The sequence below is a fragment of the Marmota flaviventris genome, chromosome 17, assembly GCF_047511675.1.
Source record: "Marmota flaviventris isolate mMarFla1 chromosome 17, mMarFla1.hap1, whole genome shotgun sequence".
NCBI classification, from domain to species: domain Eukaryota; kingdom Metazoa; phylum Chordata; class Mammalia; order Rodentia; family Sciuridae; genus Marmota; species Marmota flaviventris.
Window position 1 is genome coordinate 63,786,962 of NC_092514.1, and position 27,260 is coordinate 63,814,221.

The 27,260-nt window shown below is 41.4% G+C and overlaps 2 protein-coding genes and 1 long non-coding RNA gene across 4 annotated transcripts in view; 2 read left to right on the forward strand and 1 right to left on the reverse strand.

Moving 5' to 3' along the window:
• Positions 1 to 902: 902 nt before the first annotated feature.
• On the reverse strand, positions 903 to 6,133 carry LOC114101334 (uncharacterized). The gene is made up of 3 exons (XR_003584276.2): positions 6,059 to 6,133; positions 5,862 to 5,921; positions 903 to 1,125 (listed from the first exon to the last, which is right to left on the reverse strand). It is a non-coding gene; the product is annotated as an uncharacterized lncRNA (long non-coding RNA).
• Positions 6,134 to 6,180: 47 nt separating this feature from the next.
• Taco1 (translational activator of cytochrome c oxidase I) lies at positions 6,181 to 15,905 on the forward strand. The gene is made up of 5 exons (XM_027946303.2): positions 6,181 to 6,622; positions 8,336 to 8,442; positions 9,937 to 10,064; positions 10,749 to 10,926; positions 11,212 to 15,905. The coding sequence occupies exons 1-5, from the start codon at positions 6,352 to 6,354 to the stop codon at positions 11,410 to 11,412; spliced, it is 885 nt and encodes a 294-aa protein (XP_027802104.1). The 5' UTR covers positions 6,181 to 6,351; the 3' UTR covers positions 11,413 to 15,905.
• A 4,807-nt stretch (positions 15,906 to 20,712) lies between these two features.
• Positions 20,713 to 27,260, forward strand: part of Map3k3 (mitogen-activated protein kinase kinase kinase 3) — a 69,254-nt gene continuing 62,706 nt past the window's right edge. For both annotated transcript variants that reach the window (XM_027946261.3, XM_027946262.3), the window contains exon 1: positions 20,713 to 21,082. In XM_027946261.3, coding sequence (XP_027802062.1) covers positions 21,079 to 21,082 — 4 coding nt within the window. In that variant the 5' untranslated portion in view covers positions 20,713 to 21,078. The remainder of the gene's footprint in view (positions 21,083 to 27,260) is intronic.

Consider the following 27,260-nt stretch of genomic DNA (forward strand, 5'->3'; position numbering starts at 1 on the left):
AGTTAGGAAGGCTGAGGCAGGAGGATCACAAGTTCAAAGCCAGCCTCAGCAACTTAGTGAGACCCTTTCTCAAAATAAAACAAAAAGGACTGGGAAGAGAACTGAGCTGAGCAAAGGGCTGGGGATGTGGCTCAGTGGTTAAGCACTCCAGGATGAGGAAAGAGGGTCATGATTGAGTTCCTGGTACAAAAAAAAAAAAAGGCATTTTAGAAAGATAGGCAATGAAGCCTCTGAAAGGGTGGTGAGATGGGGAGTTGTGTCATGCTGTATTAGTCAAGGTGAGAGAAAACAAAAGCCTGAACTAAGGCAGGAGCAGCAGAGATGAGAAGGACAGGGCACAGTGAAGGAATATTCAAAATTCAGTAATCTATTGACTTTGAAAAACAAAGAGATGATAACTTCTAAATCTCATATCTGGACACCAGGCTCTTACAACTGACTCAAGAGTTCCAAAGCCATGCCAGTTTCTCAAACCTATGATCCAACATGGTAGGATGGGGAAAAGGTTCCTATCCCACTGCTATTCCAATGCTGTGCAGCCCGGATGAAATGCAACCCCCCATTTATTTTAGCTATTTGCTCCTATTAGTCCATTTTTAGAGAAGCAAGGCAAACTGGTTAGTTTAGTGAGCCTGTATTCAGCAAGTGCCTGCCATTGCAAGACAACATAGAATTGAGGTAACAGGTTCTTGAAGACAAGTGTGTACTCGAGAACTTAAAATTCCCAAGCACCCACTGGCTCTGTTGGAACTGTGCTATGATCTTACAATGCATGTTTTATAGGAAATATGTGATTCTGCTCCCTTGTTTTTAAGGATAAAACCGGGAGAGTGACACTTGACTGCAGTCTCAATTGGCTAGGTAAGGTGAGGCTGTGCAACAAACTCCCAAATCTCAGTGACTGAGCACAACCAAAGTTTATTTTTTGCTTACACAAAGTCCTTTGGCAATAGATCAGCCCTTCTCCACCTTCATCTGGAACATCTGGCCTCCCAGTCACTTTGGAAAGGGGAAGTAATATTTTTCAGGTAGGCCTGGAAGTGGCTTACTCCTGCCCATGTCTACCAAACTCAGTCACATGGTTCCAACATAAGGAAAGTCAAGAAATCAAGTCTTCTGTGGGCCCTGGAAGAGGAAATAAAGTGACCAGTAAATAGTAATGTCTTTACAATATATCATAGGGTGCACTACCTGGAATAACAGCGTCATTTGTTGAGAGCTGTTTGAACTGGACAATACATGTTTGAACCTAATAGAATGATACCTTCTACCAGTCTTTTACCTTTTTATTTTTTTTAAGTTTTTTTAAAAAATATATTTTAAGTTGTAGATGGACACAATATCTTTATTTTATTTATTTTTATGTGGTGCTAAGGATCGAACCCACTGCCTCACATGTGCTAGACAAGTGCTCTACCACTGAGCCACCACAGCCCCAGCCCTTCCAAGGTTCATTTTTAAGTGATTTCAATGATCCTGACAATCAAGCCTCTGGAGATAGTTCAGTCATTTGTGAATTGGTCTTGAGGAAGTAAATAGCTCAGACTGAAAAAGCAAAAAAATCTGGGTATGTAGCTCTGTGGTAGAACTAGTGTGTGCCTACACCTTGTGAGTGATCCCAAGCCCTGTCAAAAAAATAAAATACACATAAAAACAGCTACAGAGTCGAAGCAAATTATATTTCTTTCCAAATCACACGCTGAAGCTTAAAGTGTCAAAAACACACATTTTTCTTCTGAGTGACTACTCTTTAAAAAAATTTGCCAAGAAACTGTTCTCTAAAATCATAGTTTGCTGTTTGAATCCTGACTGTCTTGCTTGGAGGAGCTGTCACTTTGACAGAAAGGAGCATAGCCTTGATTTCCAAACCAGGTATAGGGCTTCCAGGCAGAGGTTTGTGAACACAACTTTAAATTTATCTTAACTTTATATCTGCTGAGAAGACTGATGCCTTGGGCCCTCTGCAGTCCAAGCAGATGTCAGCAGATTTTTGCATACTCTGTGTTCCTTTGAGCCTATCAAACTGTTTCACTTAAATTTGGCTAAATCTCCACCTTCCCCATAATCCTATAGTAACTGTCATATCCTTTACTTGACAAGATACCATCCTCCCACCATTCCTCTGGTGTGTATTCTCCCCTACTGCAGTGAGCATCAGCTTGACTGTTGGATGATAGGTTTGACCCTGGAGGGCTGGTGATGATACAAGAACAGTCGAAACCTTGTTTGATTTCTGCACTTATTTGTGAATATAAATTCTATTAATTTGCATTTTGCTACTAAGGTAACATCATAACTACATTTAATTATAAAAAGTAACATGAATAGCTAGTGAGCACATGAAAAGATGTTCAACATTATTACTCAACAGGGAAGTATAATCAAATCAATGAGAACACATCACACCCCTCGGATGGTAACAATTACAAAAAGATAAATTTAGTGAGGGTGTGAGAAACTGAACCCTCATACCTTGCTGGTGGGAATATAAAGTAATGCAACCACTCTGCAAAATAGTCTGGCTGTCCCTCAAAAAGGTCAAACAATTCTAATTGCAACTTGACCCAGAAATTCCACTCATAGATATATTCCCAAGAGAAGTGAAGTTCCCAAGTTTACACATATTCACATATTCATAGCATCATTATTCATAATAGAACGTGGAAACGTAGATAAATAAAATGTGGTATGTTCATATAATGGAATATTATTTGACAATAAAAAGGAATGAAATACTGATGTGCTACAACATAACTGAACCCTGAAAACATGCTATGCAAAAAAGTAGTGAATCACAAAGGATCACATAGTGTATGATCTCATTTGTATGAAACGTCCAACAGAGGCAAATCTACAGAGACAGAAGCTATTGCCTCAGGCATTGAAAATTGGGAAGAAATGGTAGTGACTGCTAATGGATATAGTGTTTCTTTTGAGAATGATGAAAATGTAAGATTGATTATGGTGATGGCTACACAACTCTGTAAATATACCAAAAATCATTGTTTACTTTTAAGTTGATGGCCTGTATTACATGTGGGATGTATTAATAAAGTCATTTTCTTTTCAAAACCTACTATGGGGCACAGGAATAGTATCATAATGGAGAGACATATGCATTTTGATATAAAAAAGGTAAGTACCAAAATACAAACATGCATGAAGGGTTATATGAGGGCAGAGTAGGGCACCTCAGCCCAATCAGCCCAACCTGAGAGTTTGTAGATATTGATCTTAAGATAGGAAATAATGCTTGAGCTGAATCTTTTGTTTTTGTTTTTTTTGCGGGGGGTGGGGGCGGTGGATTGAATCAGGGATGCTTTACCACTAGGTTTCACTAAATTGCTTAGGGCCTTGCTAAGTTGCTGAGGCTGGCCTCAAACATGTGATCCTCCTGCCTCACCATCCTGTGTCACTGAGATTACAGGCATGCACCATCAAGCCTGACAACCTGAGCTACATCCTGAAGGAAGAATGAAAACTAACCAGGTAAAGTGAAGTGTAATAGAGCCCAGCAAAGACATAGGTCTGGGGGCTGGGGATACAGCTCAATTGGTGGAGTGCTTGCTTAGCATGCACAAGACCCTGGGTTCAATCCCTAGCACCACCAAAAATTAAATAAAATTGTTCTAAGGACAAAGCTTTTTTTTTTTTTTTTTAAAAAAAAGACATAGGTCTGTGCTTAAAAGGAATTGGGAGAAGTATTAAGAGCAATATGGTGTTGCTAATCGCAAGGAAGAGGATGCCTGCCTGCGTTCATCACTAAGAAGTCTGGATTTTTAAAAAAATTAAATTTGCTGAGCACATTGGTGCACACCTGTAACTGCAACTACTCAGGAGGCTGAGACAGAAGGATCACAAGTTTTAGGCCAGCCTAGGCAACTTAGCAAGACCCTGTCTCAAAATTTTAAAAAGACTGGGGTTTAGCTCAATGATAGAGTGCTTGCCTAGCATGCTCAAGATCCTGGCACTTCTAGCACCACACACACACACACACACACATATATACACATACACACACATTCCTAAGTGAACTATTAATTACAGTTAAAGGGCTAAGGATGTAGCTCTGTGGCAGAGCACTTGCCTAGCATGCTACAAGGACCTAGGTTTAGTCTCTAGCACCACAAGAAAAAAATTACAGCTAAAATTTTGAAGAAGTTCCATAAGAAGGATCACTGAGAAGGTGATAGCCAAATTGGGAGATGATAAAGATTTCACCAATGAGACAACGAAGGCATTTTAAACAGAGAAGCAAAGAGGTGATAAGATTTTGTACTCAGAGCTGAGCATAGTGATGTACCACTGTAATTCCAGTGAAAGGGTCAGGTGGTGGGAGCTGAGGAAGGACACAGTGAACTCTTTCCTCACACTGGAGTGCAGCATCAGGACATGAGACTGCAAAATGAGTAGCTGGATTAGGGAGGTCCTTATGTAATAAAATAAAATAATAAATATTAACAAAATATAATAAAAATATACAAATAAAATAATAATACATAACAAATAAAATATAATAATAAATAATAATAATAAATCTATGTCTGTGTGCTTTACATCTATTATCCCATTATCCTGACACTGGAGAATAGGTGTCTCTGGAGAAGGATCCTAGGAGATCCCAAAGGGAAGGGGGGATTTGACTCCGTACTAGCAAGATCTTTTCCTTAAATGATGGAAAAGAATTTCAAGTGTGTATCAGTCAAAGGCATAAACAGAGGTCTACTTTCCTGTTATTTAGGAAGGTAGATATGTATGTGTTCAGGGAGAATGCTGACAATCTCAAGATAGATGCTTTTGGGGGTAAAGCAAGGAATACACATTCAAGTGAGAATACAGGCCATCTTGAGAATGAGAGATGTGGTTTGGAAATTCTGGCTCTTTATTTAGGTACTGGGGATTGAATCTAGGGGTGCTTTACCACTGAGCTACATCCCCAGCCCTATATATTTTGTTTTTGAGTCAGAGTCTCACAAAGTTGCTTAGGGCCTAAGTTACTGAGGCTGTCCTCAAACCTGCAATCCTCCTGCCTCAGCCTCTCAAGTCACTAGAATTACCAATTGTGCCACTGTGCCAGGCTCTGGCTCTTCTTGTAAAAGAAACTTGCTGAGGGGTAGGTATGAGAAAGATATCGGTCTAGTGATCTCAACAGTTTATGGTGGTCTGGGCAATCTCAGGATCCTTAGGCGATGTGTTCTTGATTGTCTGATCAATAGCACTGGAAAGTCCCTTAAATTATAGGTTTCTCAAAATATTACATCTCTCTTTATTTAACATATTTATTGGGGGGGGTGTTGATTAACAGTGCAAAGGTAGAATTACAGATTTCACAGGAATTCGTGGGTGACTGGCCTAGGAGACACTGGCTTAGGAAGTGACTGGCCTGAAACATTATGCAGAATTTCTTTTATCTTTATGTCTCCTTTCTACCTATTTTTTAAAAATTTCTTCTATCCTACCTCAATCTTAGATTTTATATCTAAGGAAGTGAAAAGTAAAGGAATTTGACCCAGGTTGCACTAGTAAATGAAACAGCCAAAGTTTGAACTTAGCCTGTCTAACCCCACAGGGCAGAAATTAAAGCAGGGAGTTTGACTACAAAAGGCTCCTCTCCCCAAAAGCCTGTGGCTCATCTGAATGTGCCCTAATGAACCTCTTGTGTTTAGGAGCTTAATCACTATGATCACTGCTGTCATTTATATTAGAATTTATTGCTTTAAAGCTCAAAGGGCTTGTGTTGTGTTTTGAACTCTTCTACATTGGTAAAGTTGGTATCCTTGTTTATAGCCAGAGAGTAAATGTAAATGAGTCAGAGAGTAAAGGTCTAGATAACTCAACTTCTCTGAGGGCGGCTTTCTTACCTTAAAACGAGGCAGTTAAACGACATATTTCTTCGCAACAGCAGCAGACGACCTATTATTCTGTTAGGAAGGAATATGGAAGCAAAATCAGTTTCATAAACCAGATGTATCCCTATTAAATCACTGTGGGACATAAAGTTCGGTGCTCCCCCAAGCAACCCGGAGGGACTGAACACTAGGTCACGCCTCAGACTCACTCTTTGGAACCACAAAACAGGAGCCAAGGCCAGTGCAGCCACGGAACGGACTTTGCGGGCGATGGGGACCTGTTTTTGAAACGGACTTGTGAGAGGAAGTGCACTACTCCATCAAGGGTCCCCACATCTGGCTGCCGGGAGGACAGTGCGGGGGTCATTCCTCGTTAGACTGCTACAGACAGGCGTGACCGGCGGAAGCAAGCTCAGCGTCCAAACCTACTCGTTCCGGCAGCCGACAGGACGGGCTCATCTTAGCCGCTGCTGTTGGAAGTTGCAGCCAAGAGTGGGAGCCGATGGCGTTTTGGGCTGCCGCCAACGTGAGCAAAACAGCTGCCCGATGCTTGCGGGCGCGAGGCCCCGGGTTCCCTGCGGCTTCTCGGTTCGCCTCCCACCCAGAGCCTCCGGGCTACGGCCCTGTTGCGGGCAAGAAGCTGCACCTTACCGCGGCGGCCCTCGCCGGGCACAACAAATGGTCCAAAGTCCGGCACATTAAGGGTCCCAAGGATACAGAAAGGAGTCGCATCTTCTCCAAACTCTGTCTGAGCATCCGCCTGGCGGTTAAAGGTGAGAACCTGATAGCCCCTTCTGGCCGCCGCTGCCCTCTCCGACCCTATTGTCTCGCTTGCCTCCTGGGGGTTGCGCTAGGGTGCACCCTGATCCCGAGACCTTCATTTTCTTTTCATCCCCCCAATTACCACTGTTGCCCACCTCATTAACCTTCAGAACCTATCTACATTGGATGTCCCTCATTCACTCTTCCAAACAATTTTTCTTGTTAAAAAGGGAGCTGCCCTAGAAAGAAAGATAAGAAGTAAAAGTGACTTCATCCAAGTCTGTAGCTAGGAGCTCCATAGAAACAAATCCTCAGGTCAGATATATGTCTCAAACCCAAGCCCTCTGCAGTTGCTTCTTGTAGCATGTAGGTTGTGGCAGAGGCTATTGCTTGCCTAAGCCCCAGTTTGCCTCATTAGGGTTTCTTGAGACATATTTTCTTAGAAGGTAGGCTTGCAGCCATATCTTTTCCCAGTTTTGTAGCTACCCTAAAAAGTCTGTATTCTTTTTAGTGTCAGACATCCATAGGAGTAGAGAAAAAAAATCCTGTAAAAAGCAGGAACTTTGAAGTCAGGAAGACTTGGATTCTACTAATCCAAGACCTTGCACAAGTGGCTTAACTTTGTTGGGTTTTAGTTTCCTTTTCTGTAAAATGGATTTGGCCTGCTTTTCAGTAGTTTACTGAACATAATAAGCATTCATTTAATGTTAATTTGCCTCTAGAACTCCTGCCTGGTATTTCTTTTTGATTCCTTTTCTTCTGAATTCTGTATGCATGTATGTATGTATTTTACTGAAGGGCTAACACCAAGAGCCATTCACTCTTGGATTTTTTTTTTTTTTTCAGTACTGAGAGATCACCCACATCCTTGCACATGCTAGCCAAGAACTCTACCATTGAGCTACATCCCCAGCCCTTTTAAAATTTTTACTTTGAGACAGGATCTGACTAAAGTGCACAGATTTGCCTCGAATTTGGAATTCTCCTGCCTCAGCCTCCTGAGTAACTGGGATTTCAGACATGAGTTGGCATATCCAGCTAAGAATTCTTGATATTAAGTTCAACTAACAGTATGGAAAGTTTATTTCCTGACAGGCACTGATCATACAAAGATTATGAGATACAGCCCCTAGTCTCAGAGACAGCATACTTACAATGTCATGTGAACATTTCAGTAATTATGCCCAAAGTAATAGAGTAAGAGCAAGGAGTATTAATAAGTCTAGGAGATATTGTTATCATCAGTGTCTCTCACCATTTTATCTAATGAAAAGTAGAGTTTGCCAAAACCTAGAATGGATAACCACTCCCAAAGATGCAGAGAATTAGAAATTTCTTTTCCAAAATACTTCCTATATTCCATGCAGATACTGGATACATTGTTTTTTGTTTGTTTGTTTTTGGTACTGGGGATTGAACTCAGGAACTTGACCACTGAGCCACATCCCCAGCCCTACTTTGTATTTTATTTAGAGTCAGTGTCTCCCTGAGTTGCTTAGTGCCTTACTGTTGCCCAGGCTGGCTTTGAACTCCTGATCCTCCTAACTCAGCAACCTCAGAGGCTGGGATTACAGGCCTGTCCACTGTGCTCAGCATGGATACATTGTTTTAATGAATGAAATGGTAACTTGCCACTGTTTTGGCTGGAAGTAGGGCTGTAAATCCCTTTTTTCTCCCATGCTGTAATGAGATATTTTTGCTGACACTTTTTTTCTTTATTTCAGAGGGAGGCCCTGACCCTGAGAGCAACAGCCACCTAGCTAATATCCTAGAGGTGTGTCGCAGCAAGCATATGCCCAAATCAACAATTGAGGCAGCGCTAAAAATGGAGGTGTGTCTTCAGTTTAATGTTCTTGTTATTGAACACAGTTCCCACAGGGTCTGTTTGGAAGGCTACCAAACACTCCTTAAGTTATCAGACACTCTCAACCCAAGTGCCTCTGGGGTTTGGAGGAGCACAGTCAGGAGCAGGATGAGTAGATGGTGTTCAGAACCACACAACCCAGAACTTCCCAACCAAGCTGTGATGGGATGGGATAGAAAGAATGGGCACAGTGTGGGGAAAGCCCTGATATTAGTTTGAAGAAGGGTTATTTTTCTTTTTCAAATGTTTATGCCCTGTAGAAGAAAAGCCAGTAGAAGGGGAAAGGGTGACAGCGATAGTGATGGTGGGAGGAGCAGGGATGTTGAACTCCTGTGAGGGGTACCTTTTCCTCTGGGACAAGGAAGAATGATGTGAAGGAGTTAGTAATCATCTTAATAGCTAGTATTTATTGGGTGCTTATGCCAGGCCAAATACTTTGCTAAAAACTCTATATGCATTATCTCAGTGAATCCTCAAAATGATCCTAAGTGGAAATTGAGGCACAGAATGTTTAGGTGACTGACTAGTATGGCAATATATAAAAACGTGGATGTGTAACCGATGTGATTCTGCAATCTGTATACGGGGTAAAAATGGGAGTTTATAACCCACTTGAATCAAATGTGTGAAATATGATATGTCAAGAGCTTTGTAATGTTTTGAACAACCAATTAAAAAAAAAAAAAAAGAATGTTTAGGTGACTGGACTTAGCTCAAACAGAAAATGACAGACTTGAATCAGACTCCAGGAACTATGCTCTAACATTATGCATATTGCCTTTATGTAGACAGAAGCAGAGATACAATTTTCTTCCACCCAGGGGCCCTGTATTTCCTTTGTGAAAGTGTAAGAGAAGTCATCAGTTGAAAGTTCCAGAAAGGTGCAGGGCAGGGTAATTGAAAAGAGTAGTAAAGATTGGATGCATAGACAGGGATAAGTAAGAGGTGTGGGGAGTCCACATGAAATTGGTTATTGGCATTCTGGAGTGTTTGAATTTTGAGTCCATGCTATTTTCACCAGCTCTTAGGACAAGGCCCTGTTGTGTGATTTTTATGCAGCAGTACTCAGCAATCCAGGGGTAGGAGCATTGAGACTTAACAGGTGGGTTTCATGTGAAATAGGATGTAGGAGGATGAATCCTGGTGGGGGTGACTTGGGAGGACAGATGTGGGATTTGGCTGGGGAGGGGAGGAAGCAGAATTCAGAGATGGCTGATTATTCAAGGGACCAGGGAACCAAAACAGACTCCCTTCTGAGAAGGGGTGATATTTTCTGTTACCTCAAAAGTTGGTCCCTAGGGCCTCCTCTGAGAAGGTGGGGACAGAAATAAAGACTTGAGAATACAGGCTCCAGCCTAGAGGCCCATCTTATGAAGCCAACATTGTGGTGCCCGTGGTTTGGACTTGGCATGTAGGAGGGAATTGGGAAACAGGAAAATGTGTTTGTGTTGTTTATTGCAGAAAACTAAGGGCATTTATTTGCTGTATGAGGGTCGAGGCCCTGGTGGCTCTTCTCTGCTCATTGAGGCATTATCTAACAGTGGCTCCAAGTGCCAGTCAGACATTCGACATATCCTGAACAAGAATGGGTAGGTGTGTGTCTAGGGGAGAGGAATGTGGGAGGGAACAGAGCCTTCTGGTTCTAATCTATGCAAGATAAATACTGTTGACTTCTTGTGGTATTTCAAATTATAAGCATACCTTCTCCTTATTAGAATCCACTGGCATAATTGAATTTTTTAAAATATTTTTTTAGTTGTAGGTGGACACAGTACCTTTATTTTATTCATTTATATGTGGTGCTGAGGATCGAACCCAGAGCCTCACATGTGTTAGGAAAGCGCTCTATCACTGAGCCACAACCCCAGCCTGGCATAATTGATTTGATCTTAATATATTCTGTTCTAGGAAGGATCCAAAAGACATGTTCATCTGTGTAGACAGGATCTTTGTCCCATTATCCCATCTGTAGCTATATAATGGTCAGGTCTTAAAATGCTTTACCAGGACTGGAGTCTTTAGGACTCCAGGAAATAATTAGCAAAGTCTTTGTATCCTCCAGACTCCAATCAGGGCAGAAAATAGAGGGTGGGGATGTTCTTGGACTATTCCTTACCCAGCAGCAGCTGCGTCTTCTTCAGGGAGGGAGCTGCTCCATGTCCATGTTTGCTCTATAGGCCCAGTGAGGAAGAGGTGGTGTTAGAGTCTGTGCTTTGTGGAGGCTGAATGTCTAAAGGCATCCATGCACTCTGGCCCATTTCCTTTCTTCTCAGGGGAATAATGACAGAAGGAGCTCGTCATTCTTTTGACAAAAAGGGGGTGGTTGTGGTTGGAGTGGAAGACAGAGAGAAGAAAGCTGTGAACCTAGAGCGTGCCCTGGAGCTGGCAATTGAAGCCGGAGCTGAAGATGTCAAGGAGGCTGAAGATGAAGAAGAAAAGAACCTTTTTAAAGTGAGTTTGAAGCCTCTATCTTTGGTGGGCTTAACATGCCTCTCTTGGTTTCTTCCTGTGCCCCAGGGTACAGGTGAGGAAAAGAGTTCACATATTGTACAAACATTAATTAAATGAATACTGGATAAGGGGCCTACTCTACTGAGGATGATGAGAAAGAGTCAGAATATTGAAAACTGTGAATTTAACCCAATGATATATTACAGTACAGCAGTTCCACTTGAGACTTTGCAAAGTTCTATCTGGCTTTGTTTTAATACCTTCTGACTTTCTTTTATCCCTTAGTTTATTTGTGATGCCTCTTCACTGCATCAAGTGAGGAACAAGCTGGACTCTCTGGGCTTATGCTCTGTGTCCTGTACACTGGAGTTCATCCCCACCTCAACAGTGCGACTGGCTGACCCCGACCTGGAGCAGGCTGCTCATCTCATCCAGGCTCTTGGCAACTATGAGGATGTGATTCATGTCTATGACAACATTGAATGACCAGGACATATGTGCTTGTGGGCTCCTTCTTAGGCAAGGGACAGCTCATTCTGTAGCACAGGCATCTTCAGCAATCTTTGAGACTGAAGAAGGTGGGAAGCCTAACAGGTTAGGAGGTCAAAGGCCATTTCTTGTGGCTTTGAGGTCAGGGGAATCACACTTTCCTGGGACTGCTTTGTTGGCACTGCTGGTATTTCAAAGCCCTCCTGGATGCAGGGTGGGATCAGCCAGCTGGTCTGACTGTGATCTCAGGTAGTTGGCCCTTGTGGGAATTGTAAACTCCTCAAGGCCCTATATATTGAAAACTACTCTTTGTGTGTGAGTACGTCTATGTGTGTGTGTTTATGGTATTAGGGATTGAATCAAGGGTGCTGTACCACTAAGCTCTGTCCCTAGCCCCTTTTTATTTTTTAAGTCAGGGTCTTGCTGCTCAGGCTGGCCTTGAACTTGGGATCCTCTTGCCTCAGCCTCCTGAATCACTGGGATAACAGATGTGTACAACCATGCCCAGCTGGAACCTATTCTTAAATAATGACAGTGGTTGATCTTGGTTGCTGCATTGCTGTTGTATGGCTCTTGAGCTTTTCTGCATTCATTTGGGTATTGGACTTCTAGACTAACTATTTCAGTACCCCATGCTTAGTTCCGTCCTTCAATTCCAGATTTTTGTTGTTGTTGTTTTGTAGTACTGGGGACTTCACCCAGGGATGCTTTACCACTAAGCTATACCCCCAAATCCTTTTACTTTTTACTTTGAAACAGGGTCTCACTAAGTTGCCCAGTTTGACCTTGAACTTGTGAATCTTCTGCCTCAGCCTCCTGAGTATCTGGGATTACAGGCATACCCCATTATACCCAGCTTGTTGCTTATTTTTTTGACTGGCCATAGAAATATGGTTGTATCCAGGCACTCTGTGGTCTAATACTGGTCTTATGGCTTAACATTGATATTCATTCATGTAACTACTGTTTCTCAAACATCTACAGTGTACAAGAACTCTCCTTATCTAGAGCACAGACTGTTCAGCTGGCACCCTGTGACCTCAGAGAGAAAATACAGGACTACTCTCTATAGGAGCTGCCCACAATAGTGGGGTGTGCTATGCATGTATCTTCATTTGATGTGGCCTCTGTGCCCTTCTGTCACCAGAGAGCTTAAGGTTCTAGCCCAGTAGAAAATTAGGTGTCAGTGATAAGGGACTCCCTAGGACCTCTTTTTCCTGACCATTGTATGTCCTAAGATGGGTCAGAGTAGACCTGTCAGAAGATTGGGATGCTCTGCAGAAAGCCATCATCAAGCTGAGTTTGAGTGCTGCAGGTACCTAGGACACCCAGCCCCAGCTCCTTTCCATCCCATATGTGAAATGATGGGGCCCTAAGAACCGAAGAGGTCATGGAGACAGAAGGAAGAGTGAAAGACTGAATCAGAAGCCTGGGTACCTTTTGTTCCTAGTAGTAACTTCTGGGTTCAGAGGGGCCAGGAAGGCCAACCACATATGCCTGTCAAGCATTTTGGGCCTGGAGTGCCTTTTGGATCCCTGTTATCCACCTCCTTGTAAGTTGTTTAAGCTATTTCTGAGCTCATAGTAATTTTCCTGAAGGAGCCTCAGGTAAATAAGGATGGAAAATAACCAAAACCAAATTGACTATAAATGATAACTTTAGCTTTTAGGAACAATAGATGACTAATTTTACAATGACCTTGACAACCGGAGAGCAATGGCTGTGGGGAAGAAAACTGACTGAATAATCCAAGATGATGTCAAACTATATGTCCTTGTATCTCGTTATTCATAGTCAAACTATTACCTGGAATTCTTTATTTTGTAGGAGATAACTCATCCAAACAGCTGATTAACATATAATTAAAATATAGTATAATTTTAAGTTTATATGCTGCTTCATACCCAACAATTGTATCAAATAAGCCAAGTATATTATGCACAGTTGATCTCACACGAAGCAGGTGAGAACAGGTTCTAACACCACATCTTATATTAATAGACATTGTTTATAAAGTATCTCTATTTTTGGAAATGTTAAATATAAATTAATTCGGAAGACTGATCATTTTTAATCTGAGAAATATGTATAAGGGAGCCTACTCTTACGTAATAATATAATAATGTGAATTGGCTTCCTCTAGCCTAGTAGATAGAATTTATTAATATGGATTGTTGCATAACCAGTTTTCTTACATCAAGGCTACTTGCAGAATTGCATGGTAATAGCTTCTGTTGAAGATGGCTCTGCACTGACCCCTGGCGGTATCCCGCAGTCTCTTGCAGTTAATGTACAAGAGGAAATGAAGGAACCCTTTTTTGAACCTGTTCTGCTGTTTCTAGATCTGGTAAAGAGATCTTGAGCTATTTAAATAAAAATTGTCATATCGATATGATGAGGTATTATGCTGCCATTAAAAATTATTTTTCAAAGAATATTTTTGTCAGAAGATCTTTACATAATCATTTATTACTGTTTTTTTTTTTTTTTAATTATCTTTTAACTAGGGGACATACTTAAAAAACAAAACCTATACAAATTATTTTCTAACCAGGGAGACCACATCTGGGTATGCAGGAGCCAGATAGACCTTAAAATCAGAGGAATGGGGGGTTAGGATTGTAGCTCAGTGTAGAGCACTTGCCTAGCTCGTGTGAGGCGCTGGGTTCACATAAAAATAAATATAGGTATTGATTGTGTCCATCTACAACTAAAAAAATATTTTAGAAAATCAGAAGAATGGGGTCTGTAACTGACTTGCTTTACCTTATTATTGGTCATTTTCTTAGCAACACAAAGTCATTCAAGGACTTGAAGCCACATTAGACTTACATTCAAGTGTCCTTTTGGTGGAATGGAAGCATTTGTGACAGGCTCTTTCCACTGCCTTTATTGTTTTAATAAGTGCTATTGTGTGGAGCTGCCTTCCCTCTGCCAGAGGCCCTGACTGAATCAAAGAGGACTCTGCCTCTAACCAACTGTGGAAATTCAACCCCTTGGTTGAGTTACTTTTTTCCCTCTGTAACTTAGAGCAAAGCAGTCAATAAATCTCAAAACCCTAGGATCCCCTGACTCCCAGACTTTTAATTGAATTCCTGCAGACTCCTCTGGAGATATTGAGGAGAAAAAATTAAAATGTCAATAGGTCTAGCATATGCAAGTGCTATAATAGATTACACACTAGTCTTGACTAAATCACTTTCTTCTACCATGCCTAGCCAGTGAACAGAAAAGCATTTTTTCCTTTTTTTTTTTTTTTTGTCTATACCAAAAAGGTAACATTATTTTGTTTTGTTACCAAAGATTGAACCCAGGGGTGTTTAACCACTGAGCCACATCCCCAGCACCCCCCCCCCCCCCCCACACACACACACCTGCCTTTTTTTGAGACAGGATCTTGCTAAGTTGCTGAGGCTGGCTTTGAACTTGCAATCCTCCTGACTCAGCCTCCCCAGCTGCCAGGATTACAGAAGTGCACCACTGCACCCAGCTGAAATTTATTGGTTGTTTTTTTTTTTTAAGTTAAGCCTTACAGAAATATACAAGAACAAAGGTCCCATCTAAACCTACCTGCTAAGATACAACCAGCATTAGCAATCTATGTTATTCTATTCTTTGGAGCCAGTCTTCCAGGAAATTAGCTCTGCCGGTCACTAATGGCCTTGGACAAGAATTTAGCTTCTTTGCATCTGATAATTCATATGTAAAATGGGAATAATAACAGTACCTATACTATTTGTCAAGCACTTAAAATGGTGCCTGGCAATAGTTAAGTTTTTAATAAATGTTGGCCTTTTCCCCATTAAATATGAATGAACACTTTCTAAAACTGAATTGTGATCACCCTATACACTTTATAACCTGTTTGTTTTCCACTTCACAAGATATTCTGGGTAGCTTTTAATATTAGTATGAAAAAGTCTCTTCATTCTTGTTAGTAGTTACCTCATACTCTTTGGTGTTAATGTGCCATAATTTATTGAACCAGTCTCTTATTGTCTACTTACAAAAGATATTGTAATGAATGTTCTTAATCTTTGCTCACTTGTAAAATATATTTTGTGATGAGTTTATAGAAGTGGAATTTCAAAATGAAAAAGCAATTTTTATTTAGAAGTAAATGTCAATAGTTGTAAAAATCTGCTATGAAGTGTATGTTACCTTGATGACACAGACAAACTAACCAGTTGAAATGGTAATCCAAATATATTCTACTTTACCTCCAAATTAAAAGAATGTTCATCAGATCAGGTGATAGATGCTGGGCTTGATGATGCACACCTATAATCCCAGCAACTTGAGAGGCTGAGGCAGGAGGCTCACAAGTTTGAGATCAACCTCAGCAACTTAGTGATACTCTTCTCTCAAAATAAAAAAACAGTGCTGGGTATATTTGTGGAAATTACATTCAATTACTGATATCCCCATTTGATATTCATTTAACACATTTTTTTAATGTTCTATGAAATAAAAGATAGTAGGCATACTTACTAATTTGAATGAAAGCCTCTCTCTCTCTCCCCCTTTCTCTCTTTCAGTAGTGGGAATCAAACAGAGTGTCTTGGCTGAGTATGGTGGCACATGTCTGTAATCCCTGTGACTTGGGAGGACAGACAAGGCACGAGGATCACTAACTCAGCAATGGCAAGGTGCTAAGCAACTCAGTGAGACCCTATCTCTAAATAAAATACAAAATAGGGCTGGGGATGTGGCTCAGTGGTTGAGTGCCTGAGTTCAATCCCTGCTACCAAAAAAAGAAAAGAAAAGCGCAGTGCCTTGTGCATGCTAGGTAAGTATTCTACCACTGAGCTAGATCCCTACCCTAACAACGCCTGACAGTATGCTTCCTTTGTTAAAGGCAATTACATCAAGGTGGGACAAGTGTGTGGATGAAGAAGTACTGGATGCTCTGAGAGCACGTCAGAGGGCCTTAACCCAGACTTGGAGTTATGTGTTTGGGAAGGCTTCCTAGAGGGAAGCTAAGGAAGTTTAGGCTAAGTTTTTTTTTCCTGAAAAAATGAGGGGTGGGGTGCAAAATACACATTGAGAGACTGTTACACTAAGTAATCCAAGTAGACAGATTGAAGACATGGTCAAGATTGGTGGTGAGGGAAGGGAAATGGGGAGCAAGAGCTCATTGATAACTCAGGTATTACTTGGGGAACAGAAGGTGGAAACTGGAACAAGGGAGGAAAATGATGAGTTCAGTTTGGATCTGTAGAATTGAATTTAGGTGCCTGTGTGAAGTCCAAGGAGTGATATATATCTCAAACTCAGAAGGACCTGCCAGAGCTAGAGAGGAAGTTTGGATTCTGGAATTCTCAGCACATATGATAATTGCAGCAAGGGAATGTTTGAGATGGTTGGTTGAGGGATCAACAGTGGAAATGAAGCCCACTAAAAAGGCAGGGGAAAGAAAGGTAGAAGGGAAATCAGAAGGCTTTATCCAGCTGAAGACTCAATAGTTGTGTTGCAGTTCATTACATGCACGGCACTATTCCAATTGCTGATGATAAAGCAGTAAGGTTTTACACAGATTTTATTTGTTGTATTTGGAGGAAGCAATATAATTTCATGCACTATGAAGGAAAAATAAGGCAAAATATGGAAATACAGAATGATGGAAGAAAGGCTATTTTTTAAATATTTATTTTTTAGTTGTAGTTAAACACAATATCTTTATTTATTTATTTATTTATTATTTTTATGTAGTGCTGAGGATCAAACCCATAGCCCTGCATGTGCTAGGAGTGCACTCTACCGCTGAGCCACAACCCCAGCCCTTTTTAAAAAAAGTTTTAGTTGTCAATGGATCTTTTTATTTTATTTATTTATATGTGGTGCTGAGGATTGAACCCAGGACCTCACATGTGCCAGGCAAGTGCTCTACCTCTGAGCCACAACTCTAGCCCTGAAAGGCTATTTTTGATGGGGTGTCTAGGAATGATTACTCTTAAGAATTGGCATTTGAGCAGATGTACAGAAACGGGAATATCTTGGGGAAGAGCACTTCAGGTAGAACAAATCGCAAGTGCAAAGGTCCTGAGGTAAAGAGCTTGGTAGATTCAAAGAATGTTACGGAGGCCAGCATGGTATAAGGCTGGCAGTGGTAAAAGAGTTTGGAGAGGATGGCTGGGGTCAGCTCCTGCTGAGCCTGGTGACAAAGAATTGGGGTTTTATTCTGAGTGTGTTGGGAAGACATTAGAGGGTTGACAGCAAGGAGTGGCATGATCTGAATTATATTTAACGAAGATCACTCTGGTTGCTGCTGGAGAATTATTTTGGGGGCAGCCCAGAGGAAACAGACCAGATAGGAGGTTGGGACAATTATCCAGGAGAGAGAGAGGGTGTGTTTTAGTTTGGTGGTGATGTAAATTGGATGGATTCAGATACATTTTGAAATGAGAGCTGAAAATATATACTAAGTGTTTAGATATATGTTTGTTAGGAAAACAAAGAATCAAGGAAGCCTCTTCTTGGTTTGTACTTTAACAACTAGGAAAACAGGAGCAGAGTTTAGGGTGAAGGGGAAAAGAATCTAGAGTTCTTATGTAGAACATGTTAAATTGGATACATATATCCAAGAGAAGCTGCTTCTTGGGCCTTCAGATACAGGTCTTAGAGTGGGTACTAGATTTCTTCTGGCATTCATATAATTTTTTAAAAATATTTTTTAGGTGTAGATGGATATAACACAACACCTTTATTTTTATGTGGTGCTGAGGATCGAACCGGATCCTGCCCGCTAGGCAAGCACTCAATGTGAGCCACAATCCCAGCCCGATATATAATTTTTTATGTTGATCTCAAGATCAATAAATTAAGACCTGAATCTAGGCCTCAGGTTGGCAGATGGTGACTTCTAGCATTGGCCTATTATATGCATTCTTAACAGGGTGATATTGTCCTCAATGGGACAAAAATTTATTGTCAAAGTTGGAAGAAAAAAAAAAAAAACCCTTAGACTTTACAATGACTTATGACCTTCAGAATTCAACTTCATCTGACAAAAATCTTTTTTTTTTTTTGGTCGTGCTGGAGATTGAACCTAGAGCCTTGTGAATTTTAGGCAAGCACTCTACCAACTGAGCTACACCCCCAGCTCCATCTGACAAAATCTTATTCCTTAGTGTTTAATATATTTTATTAGGAAGAGCTTAAATTTAATTAAGTAATTAAAATTTTCAGACTAGGGGCTGGGCATGATAGTGTAGGCTTGTAATACCAGGCTGAGGCAGGAGGATCACAAATTCTCAGCCAGTTTGGCTAGTTAACTTAGTGAGAACCTGTCTAAAAATTTCTTAAAAAGGCAGGGGCGGCAGGGCTTCTGGCTCAGTGGTAGAGTGCTTGTCCCCCATGTGTGAGGCACTGGGTTCAAGTCTCAGCACCATATATAAATAAGTAAATAAAAATAAAAGTCCATTGACAACTAAAAAAAAGTAACACATAATCTTAAAAAAAAAAAAAAAAAAAAGGTTGGGGATATATCCCAGTGGTAGAGCACCCTGAGTTCAGTCCCTAGTAGCATTAAAAACAAATAGTTGGGATGTAGCTCATTGTTAGAGCTTTTTGCCTAGCATGTGCAAGATCCTGGATTCAGTCCTAGACACCATAAATAAATAAATTAATAAGTTAATTGATTAAAATTTTCTCCTGGCACGGATGGATGATGGAAAAAAAATAGGTTGAGAAACACTGAACTTGTGCATGGCTTTTAGGACAGACCTGGTATGAATCCTGGTTCCATCACTTGGACATGGAACTTAAATGAAATGACATGCCTGGCCTATAGAGAATGCCTGACAAATGTTTCTTTCCCTTTTATTTCCTCATCCCAGAAGGGAGATTATTATAGAGAACTCCAGTAAATTGAGTGGTGACCTAAATCAGGTGGGAATATGAACTTTAAAAACGTATTGAGGAAAAACAGGACATAAGGGCTAATTAAATATTAGGAATTGGGTGTAAGAAAAAGGGAGCAGCTGAAGTAATTCTTAAGGAATTTGACACTCAAGGCAAGCCCCCAGTAAAGGTTGTTAGGTGCCTGTTGAAAATGCTATCTGAGGAAGCTTACTCTGGAGTCATTGACATTTTTCACTGAAATAGTGATCAGAGGAAGAGAGCCCACATTAATTGTGGCGGACTTGGAATCGGAAGATCTGGGTGTATAAAATGTTGAACAATGAGGGGTTGGGAAAATTAATTATGGTCACTATTTTGAAATATCATGCAGCCGGTACAATTGATTCAGAACAATATTTAGTGGCACATTAGGAAACAATATGAAGCCATTTTTGTCAAACTTATGTCTGGGTAGGAAATAGATAAAATTATCTCTGGGCTAGATATCAAGTTTTCTTCTTTGTAGTTTTCTGTGTTTTTAATTTTTTTTCAATACAAAATGCTTTTGTTAGTTTTAATAACTAGAAAAAAACCCACTATTTTCCAAAAGAATTTTTGGCGGAATTCACAGAACGTTGTGACCCACATCTCAGCATTACCCCAACCTCTGGGTCCTGAGAAACGGAGAACCAAGGGTGTGGCTCCAGAGGTCTGAGACCCAGGGAAAGGGAGGCAGTGGCGAAACCTCCCTCCTCTGGGCAAGCCCAGTCTTTGGGGGGAGGACTAACTAGGGATCGGACGCAGAGGTGGCCACACGACGCGAAGCTCAGAGCCAGACCCTCCCCTGGGGCTAACACCGGGAGGAGCAAGACGATGGCCTCCGGAGTCGTCCGGACCACGGGGGCAGCCTAGAACCGAAGGGCGGAAGGCCCAATGGCCCTGGCGGCCGCCTCCTAACCCCAGCCCCAGAGTAGCCGGCTGGGAACCGCGCCAGCCCGCGCGTTCGCGGAGCCTTCGATGACTGATGGGAGGTGGGAATGTGGGCGGAGCTTCACACTGCAGCTGTGATTGGAGCAGCCCACACCTCCCGGGAAGAGCTGGAGAGAGCTCCAGCTAGAGATGCGCAGAAACTGAGGCTCGAAGTCTTCTCCGTGATTGGCTAGCAGCACGGGAAACCGGCTATGTTTTGATGATTGGCAGGCGCCAGACATCACTCGGAAACCGACTTTGCTTGGCCATTGGCATCCTGAGGGAGGAGGCGGGATTAGTTTTCGTGTGGTGCTGATGATTAGCTGGCGGCTGAAAGAGTTTAGGGTGTTGGGAGAGAGCCTGGGGAGGGGGGCAATAGGGGTAGCTGACTTCCTTCTCGTTATTGGCTGGTGAAGTGAGTGGGGGTGGTGCGAAGGTCCTGCAGCTGCCTGGGATTGGAGGATGCTGGAGTGAGTGACAGACAGGGGGGCGAGCTGCGCGACCAGCGGTTTGTTTTTCGGAGCGTTCCTGAGGTGGAGAACGGTGGCCGGACCGAGCGACTGCTGGACTGAGGGACTGGTGGGCGGGCGGGCCGAGCGGCACTGCCGACACCGGGCTGGGCCAAGCCCGGGAGCGCCCGGGATGTAGCGGGCCACCCTGCCCATGCCACAGCGCCCGGCTGCGGGCGGAGCCGGAGCCGGAGCCTGGGGAGGCGGCGGGGGCCCTGAGCGCAGCCCGCGGCCCCCGCGCGGAGCCAGGCCCGCTGCCGTCCCCGCCGCCCGGGCCCCCGGCATGCAGCCCCTGCTGCGGAGGTGACACTCCTGGGCTCGAGCCGCCGCCGCCATCGCCACCATGGGTGAGTGTCGCCACCGCCCCGGCCTGTGCCCGCGCTGCCTCGCGACGCCCCGCCCCGGTTGGAGGGGAGGAGAGCCCTGGGCCGCCGCCTGACAGGCATGGACAGCTCGCCCAGCCCCGGGCTGCGGACGGTCGGCCCCCCGCCCACCCGCTTGCGGCGCCGGGGCCGGGTTTCTGGCTCCCGAGGCCCTCCGGGGCTGCCCCGCCGGCCGAGCCCACTAGGCAGCCCTCTTTCCGGGAGGCGCGGAAGGCGCATCCCGAGGAGGAGGAGGAGGCGGAGGCGGCGGCGAGACCCAGGGCCAGTGCTCCGCTGGGCAGCCGGCTCCAGCCTCAGCGAGCCGGCCCTGGAGCCCGAGGGAGGGGGAGCGAGAGCGCAGTGTGGGGCCCGGGTTGGAGGCTGGTGCAGGCCCAGCTGCTGTTGTGTCTTTTCCTTGATTTGCTTTTTTTTCCTGCCTGTGTCATTTCCTTCCCTTTGCTCACATAGGCCAGCCTGTGAGTTCCCGGGGCTTGCTTTCGAGTCCTGGTGCGCGCCCCAGCGCAGGGGGAAGGGCGTGCGAGGATCGGCTGCGAAGTGATTAAACTCGAATCTCTGTTATCAACAGCGTGGTTGAGAAATGCGTGCTCCACGCAGATTGCAGAAGGTTAGGAATGTAGGGTGCTGCAGATTATAGTTCTTCCGCTGCTTTTTGAAAGATTCATTTGTGGTGTTTTACGTCTATTATTTTTCTCTTGTGATATTCCTGAAAATTATGTAACTTTTGAAAGAAACATTTGCTACAGAAAAGATTCTAGGAAATCATTTCCTTTTTGTCAATATTTGCCGTTTTAGCTGGAAGATGTAATCTAAGAAAAGCTGATATTGTCTTCCACACGCAGCACTTGAACTAGATTTCATATCCTTTTTAGTACTTAACAAATGACCATTGGAGCAGATTAAGGAATAGACGAGACAGGCGGTGTAATACTGTTGTCCCCATTCACAAGAATTATTAAAAGGGTGAACTTGAGTGAAAAAGGATTCTTTGCAAAACCATTCATTGCTTCTCCGCAGTGTCCCATGTGAAGAGGGAATGTTAATATTTGCTTTGCCCTAATAATCAGGTCAAGTTATTAGGGCATTTTGTAGGTTAAGTGTGTGCTGTGTCACCATTGGTTAGATATTCATTTATGACCCATCTCCACACTCTTTGAATGAATTGCCTTGTTCTGTTTCATGCTGTCCCTCAAACAGTATAGGAAGGGTTTATTTGTTTGCTGGGCTTGTTGTTTCTTTCCAATTATGTTCTTTAAAAGTTCTTTCTCTTCTAGGGAATGTCTCCCATGAGAGTTAAACATATAAAGGAATCCAATAAGGCCTGATGTTCAAATATATAATTCTACAAACATTTTTTGAACATTTACTATAAATGGGGCACAGAATTATTTTTGTCTTCCCAAGGCTTTAAATATTTATAGAATTTGAACTAATCTTTGAATTGATTTATGAACCTATATTATAATAGTTAGTCTTCTATAAGTCTACTCTTGTCCTGTGTGGAAGCATTAAGTCCAAAAGGGGTTATGAAGAACTTGAGGTGTTCACACTTTTCAAAACCAGTAAGATTGTCCAGATGTGAGGGCTACATCTCATTACCTAAAATAGATATACGAACCTGTTTTCAAGACATTTTTAAAAAGTTTAAGTGTCTGAATTATGGGGAGGAAAGGAACTATATAGGTAATTTCAGAGTCCCAAAGGTAAAGGACCAGGAACTTTTAATTTGTCCTTTTATCAGTTTTACATTAAAAAACTGAGACTGTGAAGAGGGGAATTAACTTGTCTGGTGGCAGCAATACACTGGACAAGCCAGTTTAAAAACCACTGCCCTGGCTCTTTCTCCCCTTGCCATTCCCTACCTCTTTCTTTTCTGTAGATGATCTTAACACACTGTGAGAGGTAGTATTGAGTTTTCTAGACACCGGGCTCTTTCATTTGTTTTGTTTAGAGCTCAGCAAGGTTATATGTACATAGACACACACTCTCTCTGAAATACTAATTTTATTTTGGTGATGTAAATGATGAAAACTCATCCCCAGTTAGTTTGCTTTGGTTGTAGTTCTAAATAAACCAGCAAGGAAGAGGCCCTGGGTTCAATCCCCAGCACCAAACAAATAAATGAAATAATTTGATGAAAAAGAAACATAGATTCCTTAATATCTTAGTTACACTTGTTGAACTCCATCCCAGTGAGGAAAGGACTAAGACTAATTTGAATACCCTGCCCTGCAGGTTCTTTTGTTAATAGTCATATTTTCTTGAGCTGTTCTATGCCCCAGACTCAAGCCTGTTTGGCAACTTGTATTGTTAATAAAAACAGGTCAGATTTTATATTGGTTATTAGCTCCAGTAAATTTCTAGTGGAAACTATACTTTGTAAATAACAAAAAATTCTTCTTTTTACTTTGATACCATGCTATGTAACTATTAAGAAAAAAAAAATGGGATTGACTGGTTGTTATTTCTTGGTTACCGTAGAATTCCCTCCCAGTTTTAGTAATTGTAATGGCAAGTGCTGTTAATAATACCTGAGACTAATTCACTAGTGTTTATTTGGTGTTTTTATAAATACAATCTGAAACTTAGTGGAATGTGTTACTGAAAAACATGTAATAACTTGGAAATATTAAGGAAAATATAGTGAACTAAGTATAGGATTAAATAGTCTGGTTCTAGTCGCTGATTTGATGTCAGAATCATGGTGACTGTTACAGAGTCTGTGTCTCTAGGGTTCCAAGGCTGTTGGGAGCTCCCTGGAAGACCAAATTCAATTTAGTTTGGCTAGAATATGATCACCTGTGTAGACTCAGAATGGTTATTAACTTTTGATTGAAACTTGAATTATAGCCAGGCGTGGTGATGCATGCCTGTAATCCCAATGACTCAGGAGTCTGGGGCAATTTAGTGAGACCCTCAACAAATTAGCAATATGCTGTCTCAAAATTAAAAAAGAAAAAAAAATACTGGGGATGTGACTCAATGATCAAGTGTCCCTGGGTTCAATCCCCAGTACCAAAAAGAAAGAAAGAAAACCTTGAATTGCAGTTTCACAAATCAACATAACATGATTTGTGATATTTTTACCATGTCTTAACGTGATTTCTAACATTTTTTAAAACTGACAATTGGATTTTAAAACTGAATTTTAAGCATTTATAAAAAAGTAATAATCCATCCATTAAGTGCTACTTTGGTGGACACACAGATGATAAGAATCAATTCTGGTTCTATATAAGCTATCCATTTATTGTTTTGCCCATTTGTCAAGTGTTTCCTATGTTCCAGGTGTAATATTAAGCCCTGTACCTGCATTATTCTGCTCAAGAAGTTATAGTTAGATTAGATGAACCAAAAACATATAAACAATACAGGTTGAATATTACTGTTTTTTTTTTTTTTTTTTTTAACTCCAAAACACTGGGATCAGAAGTGTTTAAAATTTCAGAGGTTTTGGGTTTGGGAATATTTGCATGGCATTTACTGGTTGAACATTCCTAACTCATTTCAGATTTTGGATTAGGGATGGTTAACCAGTAAGTGCAACAAAAAAAATATAGGTACTTTGTCAAAAGTGTGTAAAGATTTGCAAGAAGGAGAGCTCAGTTCTGTAACTAATGGTTTAACCACACAATCCTATAGCTTCTAGTTTTTTAAGTTAGTTTTTTCAAATATTAAAATATAAAGGTGATACATAGTATTTCTTTTTATGAGGAAGCAGTGGTTTTCTTTGTAATATGTATTTAAAATTTTTGAACTGTAAATTAATGTCAGATGCCTGTTATATATCCTAGAAACAGAAAAATAAACACCAGAATTTAACTTTGAGATCTAGCAAAGTTTCAACCATGTTGTTGAAGGAGAAAAATTTGTGAACTGAGGATGGGGACTTTTTGTACATACTTGTTATAAAATGACGTTTGCTTGGGTATGGACAGGGTGGAGACACTGGAAATATGTGAAATGTCATGAAGAGAAAGAGTAAAATCTGACTCAGGGACACTCTGAAGCATAGGCTGTCCTGGGTTGAGCACTGTGATCAGATAATCTGGCAGAGCTGGGTAGAGCCTTGGCAAGATGAAGAAATAACATCATTAGTTAAGTGAAAACAAAGATAAAAATATTACTTTGGGGATTTGTATATATGGAAAAGAGAGAGTGTATGGCATAGTAATCAGACATCTTGCCAGATGACAGTGTTTATTGGAGGACACTGTGCATCTGGCAACTTTTCTGTATTTTTAGCTAGGAAAACTCTTACATGGGAAATGTCTTAAGACCCTTCTTTTAGATAGAAGTAATATCTCAATCTGGAAGGATGACTTCCTGCTGGAGCTAAAAAGAGGAATGTGTTGTTTGGCAGCCCCCATACCCTAGGTCAGGGTTTAAGAGAAGAAAAAGTACATGCTGCTGGGAAATTATGGATACCTGTCTACTTAAAACTGTTTAAGACTTTCCACTTTGTAAGCCTGAACTCTGATTCTTGTTTTATATATGGCTTCTTTTGTATCATCTATGAATGCTCCTCCCTTTCCCTTCATATGTTTCTTATTCTTCCTCCTGTACCTTCCTTTCCCCCTCCCCCCTTCTCCTTTTTTGGAGTCTGGGTACTGGGCCTCACACATGCTAGCAAGTGCTCTACCACTGCACTGTACCCCCACCCCTTTTTTATTGTACTTTGGGACAGGGTCTTGCTAAGTTGCCCAGGCTAGCCTCAAATTTGTGATCTTCCTGCCTCAGCCTCCTGAGTTGCTGGGATTTTAGACATGGGCTTAACTGTTTTTTGCATTTAAGATTTATGCGTGTACCTGTGTGTTTTAAACTGCTGGGGTTAGAACCCAGGGCCTTGCTCTATAGCTGACTTATATGCTCAACTTCAAAAAGCCAACTGCTTCTCTCTTTTTTTTTTTTCCCTCTTTCTTTTCCTGCAATGCTAGGGATTAAACCCAGGGACTTGCACATGGTAGGCAAGTGCACTACTGAGCTACATCCCCAGCCTTGGTTAATATTTTTTATAAACTAATGTTTGTGTGGTGTTTATTCTTTTACCCTTAGAATTGAAATACTTTCAAATAGCTTTTATAAATTTCTAATGGGGCTAGAATATAGCTCAGCAGTAGAACACTTGCCTAGCTTTTATGAAGCCCTGTGTTCAATCCCCAGTACCCTAAAAACAAGCAAAAGAATAAAACATTCTAATATATAAAATATGATAAATATTCATTAAATGGTTATTGTTAATGATTAATAAATTTTCAGGATTAAATTTAAGTACTAAGGTAGATTAAGTAGCCTCCAGTTTTTTTCCACTGACCTGTTCCTACTGATGATAATAATAGCCAGCATTTTTTTTTTTTTTAGTATTACTAAATGTTAGGTACCATGAGAAGTAATTTATAAGTTCATTTGTTCTTTTTTCTTTCTTCCTGATTTTTAATTTTCACAGCACTCTGTGAAATAATGCTTTTATTACCTCCATTTTACAGATGAGGAAATTGAGGTTTAGGGAGAATAAGTTTTGTTTATTTAGGAATATTACACTGAAGGGGTGCAAATAATTCAGATAAAATCACAGTCAAAGAAGAAATGCCTAAAAGAGCTACTTGATTTCCTTCCTATCTTTATCCATGTCCTCAGTTTGAAGTATCTGTTGAAGAACTATTTTGCTTCTAGTAACTTTGACTTTTACATAAAAACAGGTTCTATAACCTTGTTTTACTTGTGTCAGGTGATAGTGTCAAACCATTCCTTAGTGTGTTCTCAGCTCGAAAACTACCAAACAGGTTTATCCCATTAAGCATTGTTGGGAGTTGGTTAGCTTTCTGGAGATGGAATTTGTCAACCCGATAAACCAGCTCTTATAATAGCATCATCTGATACAGAATTAGAAATAATTCTGCCAGTCATACTTGTGGATTTGACTCAAAAAGTGTGTTTTATTCACATCCCTGTTTGTTCAATATAAAAATTCAGACAACTGAAATCTATACCCCCACCCCTGCAACCTCTCATCTCTCTCTCTCTCTCTCTTTTTTTTGCATGCCAGAGATCAAAGCCTGGGTCTTATGTGTGCTAGGCAAGCACTTTAACACTGAGCTATTTTTGAGATTTAAAATCTTGGTTGTAAGAATTAAAAAAACAAAAA

What these genes read in the sequence shown, in the direction of transcription:
- Taco1 (XM_027946303.2), top strand. Translation starts at nt 6,352, where the DNA reads ATGGCGTTTTGGGCTGCCGCCAACGTGAGCAAAACAGCTGCCCGATGC. An exon ending in CATCCGCCTGGCGGTTAAAG is followed by an intron (nt 6,623 to 8,335) that starts GTGAGAACCTGA and finishes TCTTTATTTCAG; the next exon opens with AGGGAGGCCCTGACCCTGAG. An exon ending in CATATCCTGAACAAGAATGG is followed by an intron (nt 10,065 to 10,748) that starts GTAGGTGTGTGT and finishes CTTTCTTCTCAG; the next exon opens with GGGAATAATGACAGAAGGAG.